Source organism: Lampetra fluviatilis, chromosome 56 (genome assembly GCF_964198595.1).
Source record: "Lampetra fluviatilis chromosome 56, kcLamFluv1.1, whole genome shotgun sequence".
In the NCBI taxonomy this organism is placed as follows: domain Eukaryota; kingdom Metazoa; phylum Chordata; class Hyperoartia; order Petromyzontiformes; family Petromyzontidae; genus Lampetra; species Lampetra fluviatilis.
In genome coordinates this window covers 3,960,326-3,975,494 of record NC_136330.1, presented here as the reverse complement: position 1 = coordinate 3,975,494, position 15,169 = coordinate 3,960,326, and the positions used below count along the sequence as shown (strand labels likewise).

General features: G+C 49.1%; 1 protein-coding gene across 2 annotated transcripts in view; it reads right to left on the bottom strand.

The window, feature by feature from the left end:
- PSMD1 (proteasome 26S subunit, non-ATPase 1) overlaps window positions 1–15,169 on the bottom strand; it is a 152,677-nt gene that overhangs the window by 14,838 nt on the left and 122,670 nt on the right. For both annotated transcript variants that reach the window (XM_078880149.1, XM_078880147.1), the window contains exon 23: window positions 5,201–5,374. In XM_078880149.1, the coding sequence (XP_078736275.1) occupies window positions 5,201–5,374 (174 nt within the window). The remainder of the gene's footprint in view (window positions 1–5,200; window positions 5,375–15,169) is intronic.

Genomic DNA, 15,169 nt, shown 5'->3' with positions numbered 1-15,169 from the left:
ACAATTTCTCACGCCAGATTACTACCAAGTCTGTGGCCGTAACGTGCGTTAAGCTGTGAATACTAAGTAACATGCGCACGCGCCCGCGGCTAAACGCCGGCCACCCCCCCCCCCCCCATCGGCTAATACCGCGACACCCACGTCACGGCAAGGAACACGCGCAGACGATGGTTTACATTTCGCGTGCAAAAAAAAAAATACAGAATTGAATTGGCAGTTGCCCAGACCATTTGTAGCATGCATTTATCTTTATATGCCCCTACTTTTAATTAATCCGCTCCAATTACGTGCGTAACGTCATCAAGAGACTGCTCACGTAACCCACTGCATTAACCCTCGGTCCTAAAGTGTCCAAGGATTTTGATATTTTTCTCGGTAAAGGATGATGTCACCACGAACTACACGTACGTGTCCACTGCTGGATGAGGAGGGCCTCCCCCCCTGCGCCGTGTGGGTCTTTTCCCAATACTTCACCACCGCCCCCTCCCCCCCCCCCGGCGCTGGTCGCTGTGGGTTGGTGGTGGTGGGCCACAGCACAGACGTTGCGGCAGGGTGCAGCGGAGTGATGAACGTCCGCCACTTTCTCCTCCTCTGGTACAATGAACGCGCTTACAAGGAGACCTCTCAGTGGCGCGCTTGCGTAAGCTCAAATTGGTGGCAAGTTGGGGACAACGCCCCTCAAACTAAAGTTATTGACGACGACGACAAAACACGATTCGTGCCCCAATTAAGTCGCGTGCGGTAAGCGGATGGTGAAGTATGGTAAAACCCGCCCCCCCCCCCCCATACGACCGACACGGCTTGAGCAAAGGGAACTCATCTTCTTGGTTCTTTCGGTAAAGTCACGTAGAATGGAAATAATAAAATAAGAAAAAGAAAACATAATAAAATAAATTACTTTACTATTATATTTTATTATTATATATTATTATTTTATTATATAAACATAATAAAAGAAGTTATTTTATTATGTTTTATTTTTATTTTTTTCATTCTACGTGACTTTACCGAAAGAACCAAGAAGATGAATCCCTGGAGTCACGAAAGCTTTAAATCGAAATTCAAAGGGAACTCATCCAGCGGTGGATTGACAAGAGGGGTCCCTGTGAATTCCGTGCTGCCATCACAAATACCCAGAGGCCGCCTTCAACCTTACGCTGGATAGACCAGGTGGTGGTGGTGCACCTGGCCGAGGAGACACCGGCGATCCGGGAGCCACGGTTGATGCCGCTGGCGGAGGACAGGGCAGGATGGAAGGCCTTGGCGGAGTCGCTGCCCCCCCCCCCCCGCGACCAGATTCAGTTCGGAAAAGCGGGCCGATATTGACCGATTGATTGTTGTTACTGCCGATTTGTATATCTGCTCGCGAACACGAGGAAGTGTGATAATTGGTTTTTTTTACCCTTCTATCTGGCAATAAAACTGACACCTTTTTTTACAAGGAGTCATGTTTGCATTGACCACAATACCTGCGGTCGGAATGCAAAAAAAAACACAACTCTGATAATGTTTGCACTGTCCTTGAAGTTGATTGGTCCACACCCGAGACAGCTTTCCTTAGAGCCTAGTCTCACATGGGTTGGACCAGATGACGCCAAAAGGCGCACAACTCAAAGACAATGCACCATCAGAGTATGAGAGCTCGGGGTAAGCATTTACACCATTGGAACCTCATTTGCCAGTAGCAAAATATGATACGAGGAAGTGTACGACGCCATCGCCCGCCGCTGCAATGCGTAACAAAGTGATGCGCGTTGGTGCGCTAGCGATTCTCGCATTGCAAGATCGCAAGAGGTGGCAGAAGGTTGGCGAGGGTTTTGCAGCCAGCGGTGGATTGATCGTGGCGGATGACGATGATATTTATTTATCTGTTTTGTGCCCCAACAGATAACCCCCACCCCCCCACCACCACGGCCACCTGTATATGCGACGGATGTATTAAATACGAGCAGAGATAAGCATGCCAAGAGACGCACGCGTGGCTACAGTCGTGTGAACTGACAAATTAGCGGCCATACATTACGTTTTCGCATGATGGCACACGAGTGAATATATAATTGTGAGATGGGGGCGCCCGAAACGGACACGATTAGACGCGCGGAAAGGCTGCGGCGGTGGAATGAATAGGACGCACGAGCGCACATATGGATTGATAAATGCGTGGAATGAAAATAATATAGACAAAATAAATCTGCGTCCATGCATCAAACTGCGACGTTGTTCGTCAGTTACGATCCACCTTTCACAATGCGTCCCCGAAGCCCGCGCTTGCCAAACGGGGGGGGGGTGCTACGCGTCCGCATCACGCGTGGTTAATGTGCGATTGCGTACAGCCCCTTTTTTTTGTCAATGGATGACGGGGGGGGGGGGGGGGGGTCGCGGGTGGGTTATTTGGAGGCCCATCAACCGTGCTTGGTGGCTTCCGGGGTTTGGCGATGGCGTGGAGCGCAGACGGAGCATAGCGCAGTAAAGTACAACGATGCTGTTCTGTCCCCGCTCGTGACAACGTAGACCCGCAGCAGCAGCAGCAGCCACCTTCAAAGCCCGTTTCATGCACGGTGGTGGTCGCCCATCTGTCCTGCTTAGCCTCGATGATCCGATGAGATGGGGCGCGTTCTGGCCGATCTGGTCATTGGTTCGCGTATGTGTGCGTGTGTGGGTGTATGTACGTATGTGTGCGTGTGTGGGTGGGTGTATGCATGTATGTGTGCGTGTGTGGGTGTATGTACGAATGTGTGCGTGTGTATGTACGTATGTGTGCGTGTGTATGCACGTATGTGTGCGTGTGTGAGTGTATGCACGTATGTGTGCGTGTGTGGGTGTGTGTACGTAGGCGTGCGTACGTATGTGAGTATGTACGTATGTGTGCATGTGTGGGTGTATGTACGTATGTGTGCGTGTGCGTGTGTATGTACGTATGTGTGCGTGTGTGGGTGTATGTACGTATGTGTGCGTGTGTATGTACGTATGTGTGCGTGTGTGGGTGTATGTACGTATGTGTGCGTGTGCGTGTGTATGTACGTATGTGTGCGTGTACGGGTGTATGTACGTATGTGTGCGTGTGTGGGTGTATGTACGTATGTGTGCGTGTGCGTGTGTATGTACGTATGTGTGCGTGTGTGGGTGTATGTACGCATGTGTGCGTGTGCGTGTGTATGTACGTATGTGTGCGTGTACGGGTGTATGTACGTATGTGTGCGTGTGTATGTACGTATGTGTGCGTGTGGGTGTATGTACGTATGTGTGCGTGTGCGTGTGTATGTACGTATGTGTGCGTGTACGGGTGTATGTACGTATGTGTGCGTGTGCGTGTGTATGTACGTATGTGTGCGTGTGTATGTACGTATGTGTGCGTGTGGGTGTATGTACGTATGTGTGCGTGTGCGTGTGTATGTACGTATGTGTGCGTGTACGGGTGTATGTACGTATGTGTGCGTGTGCGTGTGTATGTACGTATGTGTGCGTGTGGGTGTATGTACGTATGTGTGCGTGTACGGGTGTATGTACGTATGTGTGCGTGTGTGGGTGTATGTACGTATGTGTGCGTGTGCGTGTTAATGTACGTATGTGTGCGTGTACGGGTGTATGTACGTATGTGTGCGTGTGCGTGTGTATGTACGCATGTGTGCGTGTACGGGTGTATGTACGTATGTGTGCGTGTGTGGGTGTATGTACGTATGTGTGCGTGTGCGTGTGTATGTACGTATGTGTGCGTGTACGGGTGTATGTACGTATGTGTGCGTGTGCGTGTGTATGTACGTATGTGTGCGTGTGTATGTACGTATGTGTGCGTGTGGGTGTATGTACGTATGTGTGCGTGTACGGGTGTATGTACGTATGTGTGCGTGTGTATGTACGTATGTGTGCGTGTGGGTGTATGTACGTATGTGTGCGTGTGTGGGTGTATGTACGTATGTGTGCGTGTGCGTGTGTATGTACGCATGTGTGCGTGTACGGGTGTATGTACGTATGTGTGCGTGTGGGTGTATGTACGTATCATGGTCAGTTCACCCACCATCTCCTTTCTCCGTCAAAGAGCGCCTACTACGAGCCATTCACCACGCCGCAGAGTGCAACACGGCATGGCATAAGCGCCGTGGCAAACTGTCGTTGTCCCGTACATCCATGCACATACCTACGCTCATTTTATTGCCCAGAAGTGAAGCTGTGCGCGCGCGGCCGATTGTGTCCCCATGCATGGCATCGCGCGTGTCTGTGTTTGCCAACTTGACTTGGCGTAGCTATAACTTCGTGTGTAATCGTGCTTGCCCGCTCATCTCCCACGCGTACCGATGTGCAACTGGCCATGCGGTACGGGCAAGTCCGTGCGCGCACACGCACGCGGTGCTGGCCACGTGCCCTCCCCACCTCGTGTGCCGTGACAACACTTGCCCCCAACAGTCTGTTCAGGCTATGGTGGTGGAGGGTGGGGGGGGGATTCTTTGTCGTTGTGCTCACGCGTACACGTCTGTCAAGGGTGGCACAGTCGGGTTTTTTTACAATCGGGTTTAATTGTCTTTTTATATTAAACCCGATCATCTTAGATTGGGAGAAATCCGGTTTAATTGGTTCTAATTGCAGAACCGCACTTCGCCAACTTCTCAACGATGGGCTTCATCCATTCCAAGCGAAGGAACTCACTGGTGCCCACGATTGTGGAGGAGAAGCTCGTGTTCATCAAGACCAACCTGCCCACCGAATTCTACTACTACCCCGTGCTCGACGGCCCCGAGTACGATAATAGCAGCACCGACGAGGAAGCAGCCTAAGCCTATCAGAGTTTCGTATTCATTAAAGCAGGTTTTCATTCCCCGAAATCGGGTTGAATTGAATTAAAGAAAAAACCCGATGCCTGCCGCTGGAAAAATCGGGTTTTTTCCACCCATGATGTGCTGTTCGCGAGCACCTATGAAGGCCGGGATGGTACACGAGGAGGTGGTTGGCCAGCACCACTAAGTGGCGGCGACGTCACCACGGCGCTTGTGCCAGGCTGTGCGCACTTTAAAGCCACGTGAAGTATCGAACGCCCGCTGGCAAGAGGTCACGGGACAGAACCAGGTGCCATCGGTTGACCGACCGACATGAGAGACACACACACACACGTACGTACACACGAGCGTATGCGCGTATGCCAGCACGTTCACACACACACACACACGAACACACACGAACACGCGTGCCCACGCGTGCCGCCACTCGCCTGCTTGAAGGGCTGGTAGCGGCTGCCCTCCACGATGCTGAGAACTTTGAGCTGCGCTGGCATCACGCGCGCCGGGTTCTCCAGCTGCTCCGACGTCGGCTCCGGCTCCTTCTTTTTCTTCTCCTCCTTGTCCTTCTCCTTCTCTTTATCTTCGTCCTTCTTCTCGGCCTCCTCCTGGAGCGGGAACCCAAGGGACGAGAGGGGGAAGAGGGCGGCTTCAGACGTGGAGGGGGGCGGGCGACGCGCGGAATAACGGAACGGGGCCTGGTCACGGAGTGGGCGCACCGCCCCACTTACGACGGTCGGAATGTACGTGCGTTGAACTTCTTTCGCGCCCTACGTAAACCAGCCGTGCTAGTTGCAGGTGCGCGTGTAGGTGTATGTATGCACGGTGAACTTCTTTCACACCGTACGTAGCCACCCATGCTAATCCGCAAGGGGGGGGAGGGGAAAGACACCAAACTAAACCCAAAAAAGCAATTCTAAAGAAATTAGTTTTCAATATAGATAATTTAAAAGTGCATAGCTCCCAGTGGCTTCCTGTTGGAAGGAAGAGAGCGTTCCAGACGGCCGCGGAAGCGCATCTGAAAGCGCCGCGCGATGCGGTGACCACCGTCTTTGTTCGATGGCCAGCCAAAAGCCGCTGGCTCGGGCGAAAAACCCGACGGTCGTGTCGTCACACAGCTCATCTGCTGTTTGACCACACTTCAACCGTGCTGGCGAGTGCGAGTTGGTGAAGGCGGGTAACACCACGGACGTGAAAGCGTAGAAGTACAGACAAACAATGAGCTTCTGCTGCACTGCCCTCTGCTGAGCACCACGTGGCGGTGCTGGCAGTCGACAAAGGACGACAACCCGGCACACGCACGCCGGTTGCACCCGCGAGCCTACTCCGGGCTCAATAAAAAATCCTGCTTATCTTTTAAATCCTAATGAGCTCAGGTGAACTACGGTCATAGAAGCTGCGCCCGCACGGTCAACCGTGTATAAGGATCGACACGAACATTGCCGCTTGGTGCGAGGGACGGTAAACAATGAGACGGCCGCCCACTCAAGACATTCAAACGTCTCCTCTCATTGCAGGTCCCCCCGCGTGGGCCGTTTCTGCACGAGCGTGGAATCGTCAGTGGTGGAATAAAAAAAACTCTGAGGTTAACGCCCAGCGCAAGTGAGATCCTGGGTTCGAATCCGCACAGCGAAGCGAGTTCATGGCTTCTGCCCCGGTCACCGATGATGGCACCAAGCAAGAAAAAATAAAACATCACACAGAATTTAATTCTGCACTTTATTTGGATTCTTTATAGTTTTTTTTTTTTCACGGTCATCGGTGACCATATATACTGGGACTCGCGAACACACGGCAATCGGGTTCAATCACAGGTGGAGGGGCCTGGAATACAACCCACGTAATTTCAGCCGTTGTCAGCTCAGCACACTTTGATCTCTGTGGCCACATTGCCCCACTTCGAACCGTGAATAATTGTAAATGTTCCCCCAGCTTCTCTTGGTAAAAAATATGTTTAAGCTGAAGACCGTGCACAAGCTCAGCCCCTGTGTAACGGAGATAAAAGAAATAAAAGATTTATATCAAATAAAAACATTACAACGGGAGGGGTGCTTCATCACTGCCACTTAAAATATATCTGAACGATTTTTTTTTTTACTGCAAAGTTCGTACAAATGCACAGCGGGGGGCTCATTCATTGTGCTTGGAGCTCAACGGAGTACTATTTACGACCGACGAGGATTGGACGTAAATCCGCTCGCTTTTCACAAGAACTTCATGAACCCTCTTCCCGCTCCAAGACGTCTGGAAGTTTGCAAAGTGGGTGGTGTCCCATTCACTGCGGAATCTCGGAACGCGCGAGCGGTTCAACGTTCATTATATTTAGAGAGGCGTAGTAGTTGCGCCGTTGTTTTGCAAGACATCGTGCTCACCGCAGAAAACTGTGGTGACATGACCACACTCTCCGGTCGCTGGCGTCAAACTGTCCCACACGCCGTACTACCCGCATGGCATTGTGGGAGCCCCGGCACCGATAAAGTTATTTTATATGTACACGTACATCATCGGAATGAAAGGGTTAATACATGACTGGGACTGCCAACCTGCATAAACCTTAATAATCGGCTGTGTCGGGTGGTGGCGGGTTTAACGACACATTGATATATACGCGCTTTAACCCAAAAAAAACTTAATTATGGATAATATTGGTTGCGAAAGCGTGCCACGTGTTAAACTGCATAAGGAGCTTTGCGAAAATTATAACGAAGAAAAAATGGAACTGCCGGCACCTGGTCCTCCTCCAAGTTCATCACGATCGCTTACGAGGGGCGGCAAGGTTTTGGCGCACCGTCCGTCACATTTGTCCGTTGTGTGTTCACAGCACTGCTAAACGGGACTTTGAATTTTTCTTTTTAAACGTTGGGCTGCAAGGTGGCCAAGAAGATGGCAGTACGAGAACAGAGGTTTAATTTGATAATTTTAAACCGAATGAAATTGAACGATCTAGTCATTGCGCGGTAAACCTACGCATGCGACAAAATGATTGATGTTGATGATAACGCCACTACCAAACAGGACCAGAATCAACAGATTGAAACCCGGTCAGACTTTGATGTATAAATCAAGACGTGAAGAAACAGATTTCTGGAACACCTTCAAATCTCATCAGGGAAATGTGTGCAGAATATTAACAGTACAGAATTTACTTTTGAACACGACATAACTAGTTCTGACGACACTACAGAACTACTTCCGATGGGCTCTGCGGGCAATTGTTGTTGTAATAACAACATCGTCCAGTGGATGGCGACAATGACGGTCGGGAAATGTGGTTTGCTTCGCATCAATTCTCTTCATAGCTTCATATTTTTTTTTTAGTCCTGCCCAAGCCCAATTACATTTCTTAACGGTCAATAAAACATCTATATAACTTGCGTAAGCATCACCTGTTCAAAGCATCTTTTTTTCTTCAGCTTGTGTTGCTTTCCCTATCGTACCAATGTGCCTGTATATTAACGCAATATAATCAGTGTACGTCACCCCAACGTCACGTGGCACACAGAGCAACCCCACAGGAACGAGAAGCTGGAGAGTGGGGGCCTCCCCCTGTCCAGGATTTCAACTCGTCGCCTCCCAACTGCGAGTCTCATCGGTCGAACCCACTGCGTTCAACGGCAGGGTCGAGACGCATTCGCAGATGTGGAGTCTGAATCAGAATCTTTATTTATACTGGAGGAGGAATCCGATGAGCCGTAAAGCTCTTTCTTCACAGATGTCCAGTCGGGGCACGGTGCCAGGATTACTATTTTTATTTGCACCCGGTAAAGCCCACTGAGCTTATTTTGCACAAGCAACCTGGCCACAAATGATAGCTCAACGAAGTGGCTTATTATGTGGAAATGTATAGCAGCCAAATAATCGAAACAATCTAAAAGCATGTTTCCATTCGCGGCATGCCGCGCACACCAACAGTTGTTCGCGACAGCGAGCCAGAGTCCACGTGCCGGTTGCCACCAAATCCATCGCGTGCATCCCTGGCTCCTGGGGCCAGTGCGTGTGCGTGCGTGAGGAGCTGTGCGGATTTTTAACCCCATCCCGTTCAGAGACATCCGCAAGTCGAAGGGTGGGTCGCGTCTCCGTTCACCGCCGAATCTCGGAACGCGTGAGCGGCTCAGCGTTCATTTTATCTAGAGAGGCGTAGTAGCGCCGTCGTTTTTTAAAGACGTTGTGCTCACCGCAGCGAAGTGTTACGACACGACCGCCACTCTATGACAGCCGGTGCCAAACTGTGCCACACGCTCTTGTGGGAGCCTCGGTACCGATAAAGTTATTTTATATTCTTGGTTCTTTCGGTAAAGTCACGTAGAAGGGAAATAATAAAATATAATAAATTATTCTTATTTCCCTTCTACGTGATTTTACCGAAAGAACCAAGAATATGAATCCCTGCAGTCACGAAAGCTATAAAATCTAAATTGAAAGTTCTTTTAGTTTCTCTTCTGGTTCTGTTCTGGTGACGTAGACTGAAACAGAATCAGAAGAGAACCTGATGGAGTACACGTACGACATTGGAATGGGAAAGGGTTAATTTAGCCGCATGTTTAACCACGCACCCGCTGCGTACGTTTTAATAACCGTACTCCAAGCGGCTGTGTGCGTGTGCAGGGGTCTCGTGCCCCTCGGGAAATGAACAACCGTTTCCTTTCATTTTCGGCTTAAGACATTATAATAAATGTTCCGTTTTTACCACTCGATGGCGAAATGGTGCCCTCGATCCAATGAACACACGGGGGTTGTGGCCTAAACCAGAGGCAGTTTAGAGAATGTCTATGTTCATAGAATGTATGTGTCCATTACGATAATTAAATTTAATAAATAGTACTCGGTTTTTAAAAGCCATTTCTCGAATAAACGATGACAATCTTGCACCGACTAGTGCGATGAATTGCAGTTAACGCCCATGAACTGACAATGCCAATGTAATAATAACAGAATTGTAAAATAATAACATGGAAATTGTTCATCAACTTCCTTTTCGTTATGCGACAATTCATAAACACTTTACCACGCTGATCGTTGCATGCTGGGGGGGGGGGTGCAGCGGTTCAGATATTATCCACCAATAATTTTGAGCTACATAGCTCTTTTAACAGAAGCGGACGAGAACGCGCGTTGGAGGATTTCAGAGCGCCGTGCCCTAACCACTGCGCCACCGCTCCCGGTGGGAGCGTTGAATCAATTCTGTTTACATCTACTAGACGGCGTCGTTCAGCAGAGACGGAGCCCCGCGTAGGTTCACAGTAAGACCTGGCGACAAGAAATTAAACCGGGACAACGGCCACGCGCGCGTGTGCGTGCGTCTCTCTCAGACATTCCCCCGCACTAAATGGAACCAATCGTCGCACGCGGGGATGCTTTAAAAGCCTCAGACGCAGCGCACAGACGCAACACTGCGGAGCAAACGCACTTGCAGCAACAAAAGCTCAGCCACGCTGTCAGTCGAATTAATACACGCGTGCGCTTTTTGTGCATCTGTGCGCGCGTAGACATCCATCCGAGGAGTGGTGGCGTAGCGGTTAGGGGTGCTGCACCGTGAACTTGGTGAGTTTGGTTCGTGGCCAGGGCTAACACATCGGTTGGGTATGATCTCAACTGGTCATTCACCTCCCCTCCTTCTCCCTCCCCCCACCCCCCCAATGCCCCACTTCTGCAACCCACATCAGCTAGAGTGGTGAAGTATGGTCAAACGACACGGTGCGGGGGAGGGCTTCGTCCCGTCATGGTTCGACAATATAATGTAAATTATAATGTTGCTTCTTGTTACTTTTTTTGTGTGACTAACCGTTTCACTGACAAGGAGTATTTTAAACAAAACTAAATGCATCATACTTCATGAAGGATTCCAAAATGCGGACACAAATTTTCAAACAAAGATTCCCCCCCTCCCATAAGTTGCTGGGTATTTTATTCCGCATCGACCGCGTCCTCCACTCGAAAGTCCTTAACCTGTTTGTTGCAAACCAATTTACGATTTTCACCTCCGGCGTGCCCATTATCGTTGCCGGTGTGTCGACCCCTTGCCGGAGAGATAACGGCCGTTCCTTCAGGGAGAGCCGGTCCCCGGCTGCGAGGCGTGTGCGATCGTGATCGATTGAATTGATCTCCGGCGGATCCTGTCATAATTTCCCGGCGCACTTAACAGCACCGATATTACTCGCACGGCCGACGCTCTCTCCGCACGCGACGCGCAGACCAAAATCATCTGCTTATGACCGTGTTGTCTACATCTTCCCCCACAATTATTTTTTTCTGTTGTTGTCCATCCTACATGTGTTCAAATAGTGCCAGTTTCCTTCTCATCACTGCCTACATCATCACCATCATCAGGTTGTCTTCTTCAACGTGCAACCTTTTCTGACTTCTACGTTAGTCACTCTTCCAGTCCAGTTTAGATGCAGTATCCTTCTGCAGCAATACATTTCGAATGTCAACATCTTATCTCTGTCAATCACATAGATAAAAAAAACATATTCTGCCTATGGCCGGTCCACACGTAATGTGCTGGACCTCGTCCCTATCATCTCAGAAGCGACGCAGAGTCGAAGAAGCCTGGACAGTTTCGATTTAAAACTTTCGTGACTGCAGGGATTCATATTCTTGGTTCTTTCGGTAAAGTCACGTAGAAGGGAATCGAAACGTCGTGAAAATTTAAAAAATGTAGTATTTTTATTATTTCCCTTCTACGTGACTTTACCGAAAGAACCAAGAATATGAATCCCTGCAGTCACGAAAGCTTTAAATCGAAATTGAACTGCCTCTACGGGGAGGGTTTCCACATAACTTCACCTGATGATGATTGCTTGTGTTGCAATCGAAACGTCCTGAGAATTTTTATTATGTTCCATTTATATTATTTTATTATTTACCTTCTACGTGACTTTACCGAAAGAACCATGAATATGAAGCCTGGACAATGCTTTAGCCGGGCGACGCACGCCCGTGCGAGTTGCTACGTGTGGCTTGCGGGTCTGCGCGTACGTACGTTGAAATTCTTTCGAACCGCACGGAGCCGACCGTGCTGATCGGAGGTGCGGGGGAAGCACACCAAACCAAGCACAGAAAGGAGGTCAACCGTAGACGTGGCATGGGTAGGCAAAATGGCGAGCGGACGCGCCGTAACGCTTTCGGATGCGTTTCTGTGGCCGTCTGGAACGCTCTTCCTTCCGATATTAGGAAGCCACTGGAGTTATGCACTTTTTAAATAATCTAGATTTGAAACTCATTTCTTTAGAACTGCTTTTTATGTTTAGTTTGTTGTCCCCCCTCCCCCCCCCCCCTCGGGAGGCCGCGGGGGGCTGTACTGCGTGGGCTGTACTGCGTGGGCTGTACTGCGTGGGCTGTACTGCGTGGGCTGTACTGCGTGGGCTGTACTGCGTGGGCTGTACTGCGTGGGCTGTACTGCGTGGGCTGTACTGCGTGGGCTGTACTGCGCGGGCTGTACTGCGCGGGCTGTACTGCGTGGGCTGTACTGCGTGGGCTGTACTGCGTGGGCTGTACTGCAGCCCGCGCACCTCCGATTGGCACGGTTGGCAATGCACGGCGGGAAAAGCCAGCGTAGCAAAATCCACCGTTCTCGACTGTACTGCGCATGTCCGCCAACGTCTGTGCTACTCACCATGAATCGACCCGCACTGGGCTGACAGAGCGTGGTAAAAGTAGAAACCAAGCACATGACGGGCATGGCAAGCTGGGTTGGGGTCTTCATCTGGCAGTGGATTGACCAAGGGCTGTATTGCTGCTACCGCTTGCTACGTAATGCTGAGGACGCGGATGGGTACGTGCACGCGCAGATACACGCGGTTAAAATTTGCTGACGAACAGAAAAAAAAAGTAACACGCGTGCCCGCGGCGCAAAAAAAAAATTAAAATGTTAACTCGGCGCTCGGAGTGAGATCCCATCTGTGAGGCGCAGATGCTGCAGACTGCTCGGACGAGGCGCTAGTCTGTAGAGGCGTGTGCGCATCCTTGCAAATGTAAACTGAAAGAGCAAGGAAGAAAAACCGGGCCGTATGCGTGGATTACACTGGTCAACAAAAAAACATTTTTTTCTGGCCTGGACTTTTGCAGCTGTTTTAGACTAATTTCAGGGTGCTGATTCCAAATCTGATCTCAGATTTGCTCTATCACATCTCACTTTCATTGATTTTACCCGAAATTAACTCTGTCACTTATGATTGCAAGTTGTTGCGAGTCAGTGACTGCTTTAGTGTTAAAATATGGTGCTGTATTTTTAGGATAGTGTGTTTATAATATCATTAATGTAGATATCCACATTTATTTAATATTTTTCTTCTGCAGTTTCTATTGAAAATGCAATATTTGACATCTCAAAAACCTGATGTGATAGACAAAAACTGATGCCAGATTTGGAATCAGCACATTAAAACCGTTGGAATACCTTATGCCAGAAAAAGCGTGTTGACCAGTGTTATGCGACGATTTGCCACACGCATTTTGTCCTCGGAAGCATTTAGTTAGCAGGGGGGGAAGCCGATGGGGGTAGCTTCCAGGGCAAAAAGTGTTTTGTACGTTTGCAAATAGTTCTTATTTGCTCCACTCTGAGTCTCCAGTTAACATCTCGTCACCGGGCGCCATGGTGGCTTGGTATGCAGGAGGTCGTGGGTTCCATCATGACCCTGACGCCTGTTGTATATTTGGAGTTTTCGTGTTCTCCCCGTGGCCGCGTGGATTTCTTCTCCGGGTCCTCTGGTTTTTCCCTCCACATATAAAAATAACGTGGGTTTGTAGAGCATTTTGCTGCTATAAATGTCCACATAAGCCACTTCGTTGACCTATCATATGTGGCCAGGTAGCTTCTGAAAAAGAGCTCTACAACAAAAAAATTTGTTTCGTTTTAATTTTCCAGTTCATTCATATTGGATCATCTTTACGAGAGTTAGCGGTTACGGGTGGTCGGAGAGAGAGAGAGAGAGCTTATGCAAAAAAAATGCCTTCAATCTGCAGTTGGAAGCATTAATAATCAAAAATTCCTTATCTCAAGACCAAAAGATGCCAGGCTCGTCGCTTAGACAGAAGCCAGTGGGGGAGAGGAATACAAACATCCGATTGACGTTTTGCTCAGCTGACATTTGGCTGCCACGTTGATGCTAAGCAACTGCACACTGGCTTTACGAACCCTTCGCTAACACTGCCTGAAAATATAGCCTGAAAAGCCACGGACAATCGGACATGTGTGCACAATAACCGAGAGAGAGGCACAGTGACAATAATGCGCGTGCGCACGCGTGTTAGTTTTACCAATGTTTGGAATGAGATGAGGTCAATCTCTGTTTTTCCCAGCCTAAGCATCATCTCCATCCGCAAGCTATTATTAATTACCCATTCCTCTTACCGTATTCTCTGTATTAGAAGACACTCCAATGCAAACAAAATGCACCCCAAACGTGTTTCCGGGGTCAATATCGACTTATAACACAGATGACACACAAAGATCCCTCACATAGCCTAACAGACCATTGGGGAAATTGCTGTTAGCGACCACCTATGAAGGCCGGAATGGCACACGAGGGGGTGGGTGGCCAGTACCACGCCCGGCCGCCTTATCTCTGGAGCGGCGATGTTTACACACCGTCGAAATGGGAGAGGCCTTTGACCAGTTCAGATAATCGTCACTGGGGTTCCCAGGTTCGTAGCATAGCACGCTAACCACTACACCACCGCTCTCCACAGGTGACGAACACACAAGCGCGAGCACGCGCACACACCAACATACCAAGTGGGGGGAGGACAGAGTGCATCTTGCACATCAGAAAAAACATGGTGATAATTCTAGATTTGAAGCTTTCGTGACTGCAAGGATTCATATTCTTAGGTTTTTTCGGTAAAGTCACGTAGGTAAAAAATTAAAATTATTAATTTAAATTTTTCACCTACGTGACTTTGCTTGCGTACATGCCAACGTATTTGGTGACACGTTAATTGATATTGGTACACCTGTGCATACCCAGGAAGTCACCGCTGATATGTCCCTCGTTCTCCACTAATTAAGTTTGTCAAAAGTAACCCGGATTAAGTGATTTAATACGTAAACAGTGATGGAGTTTCAGCATATCCGCAAATACACTACGATTGTCGGCAACCAGATAGTAATGCTAACTAGAATGAACCCTCATGCTAAAAGTACCCTTAACCCAATCCCCAACGATGAACTTAACCCTACTTGTAAGATTAACCCTATCTATTACCCTTTACAAAACACGAACTCTAACCTAACCCGAAAACGAACACTAGCCCCTGCTGCTAACACGACTCATAACACTAAAGCTATGCCTATCCCTCATCCTATATATAAAATATATCCCTGTCCATAACTCTTACCCATAACACCTAACTCTTTCACTAACACTATTCCACAACCATATCCCGAACACCAACACTATCCC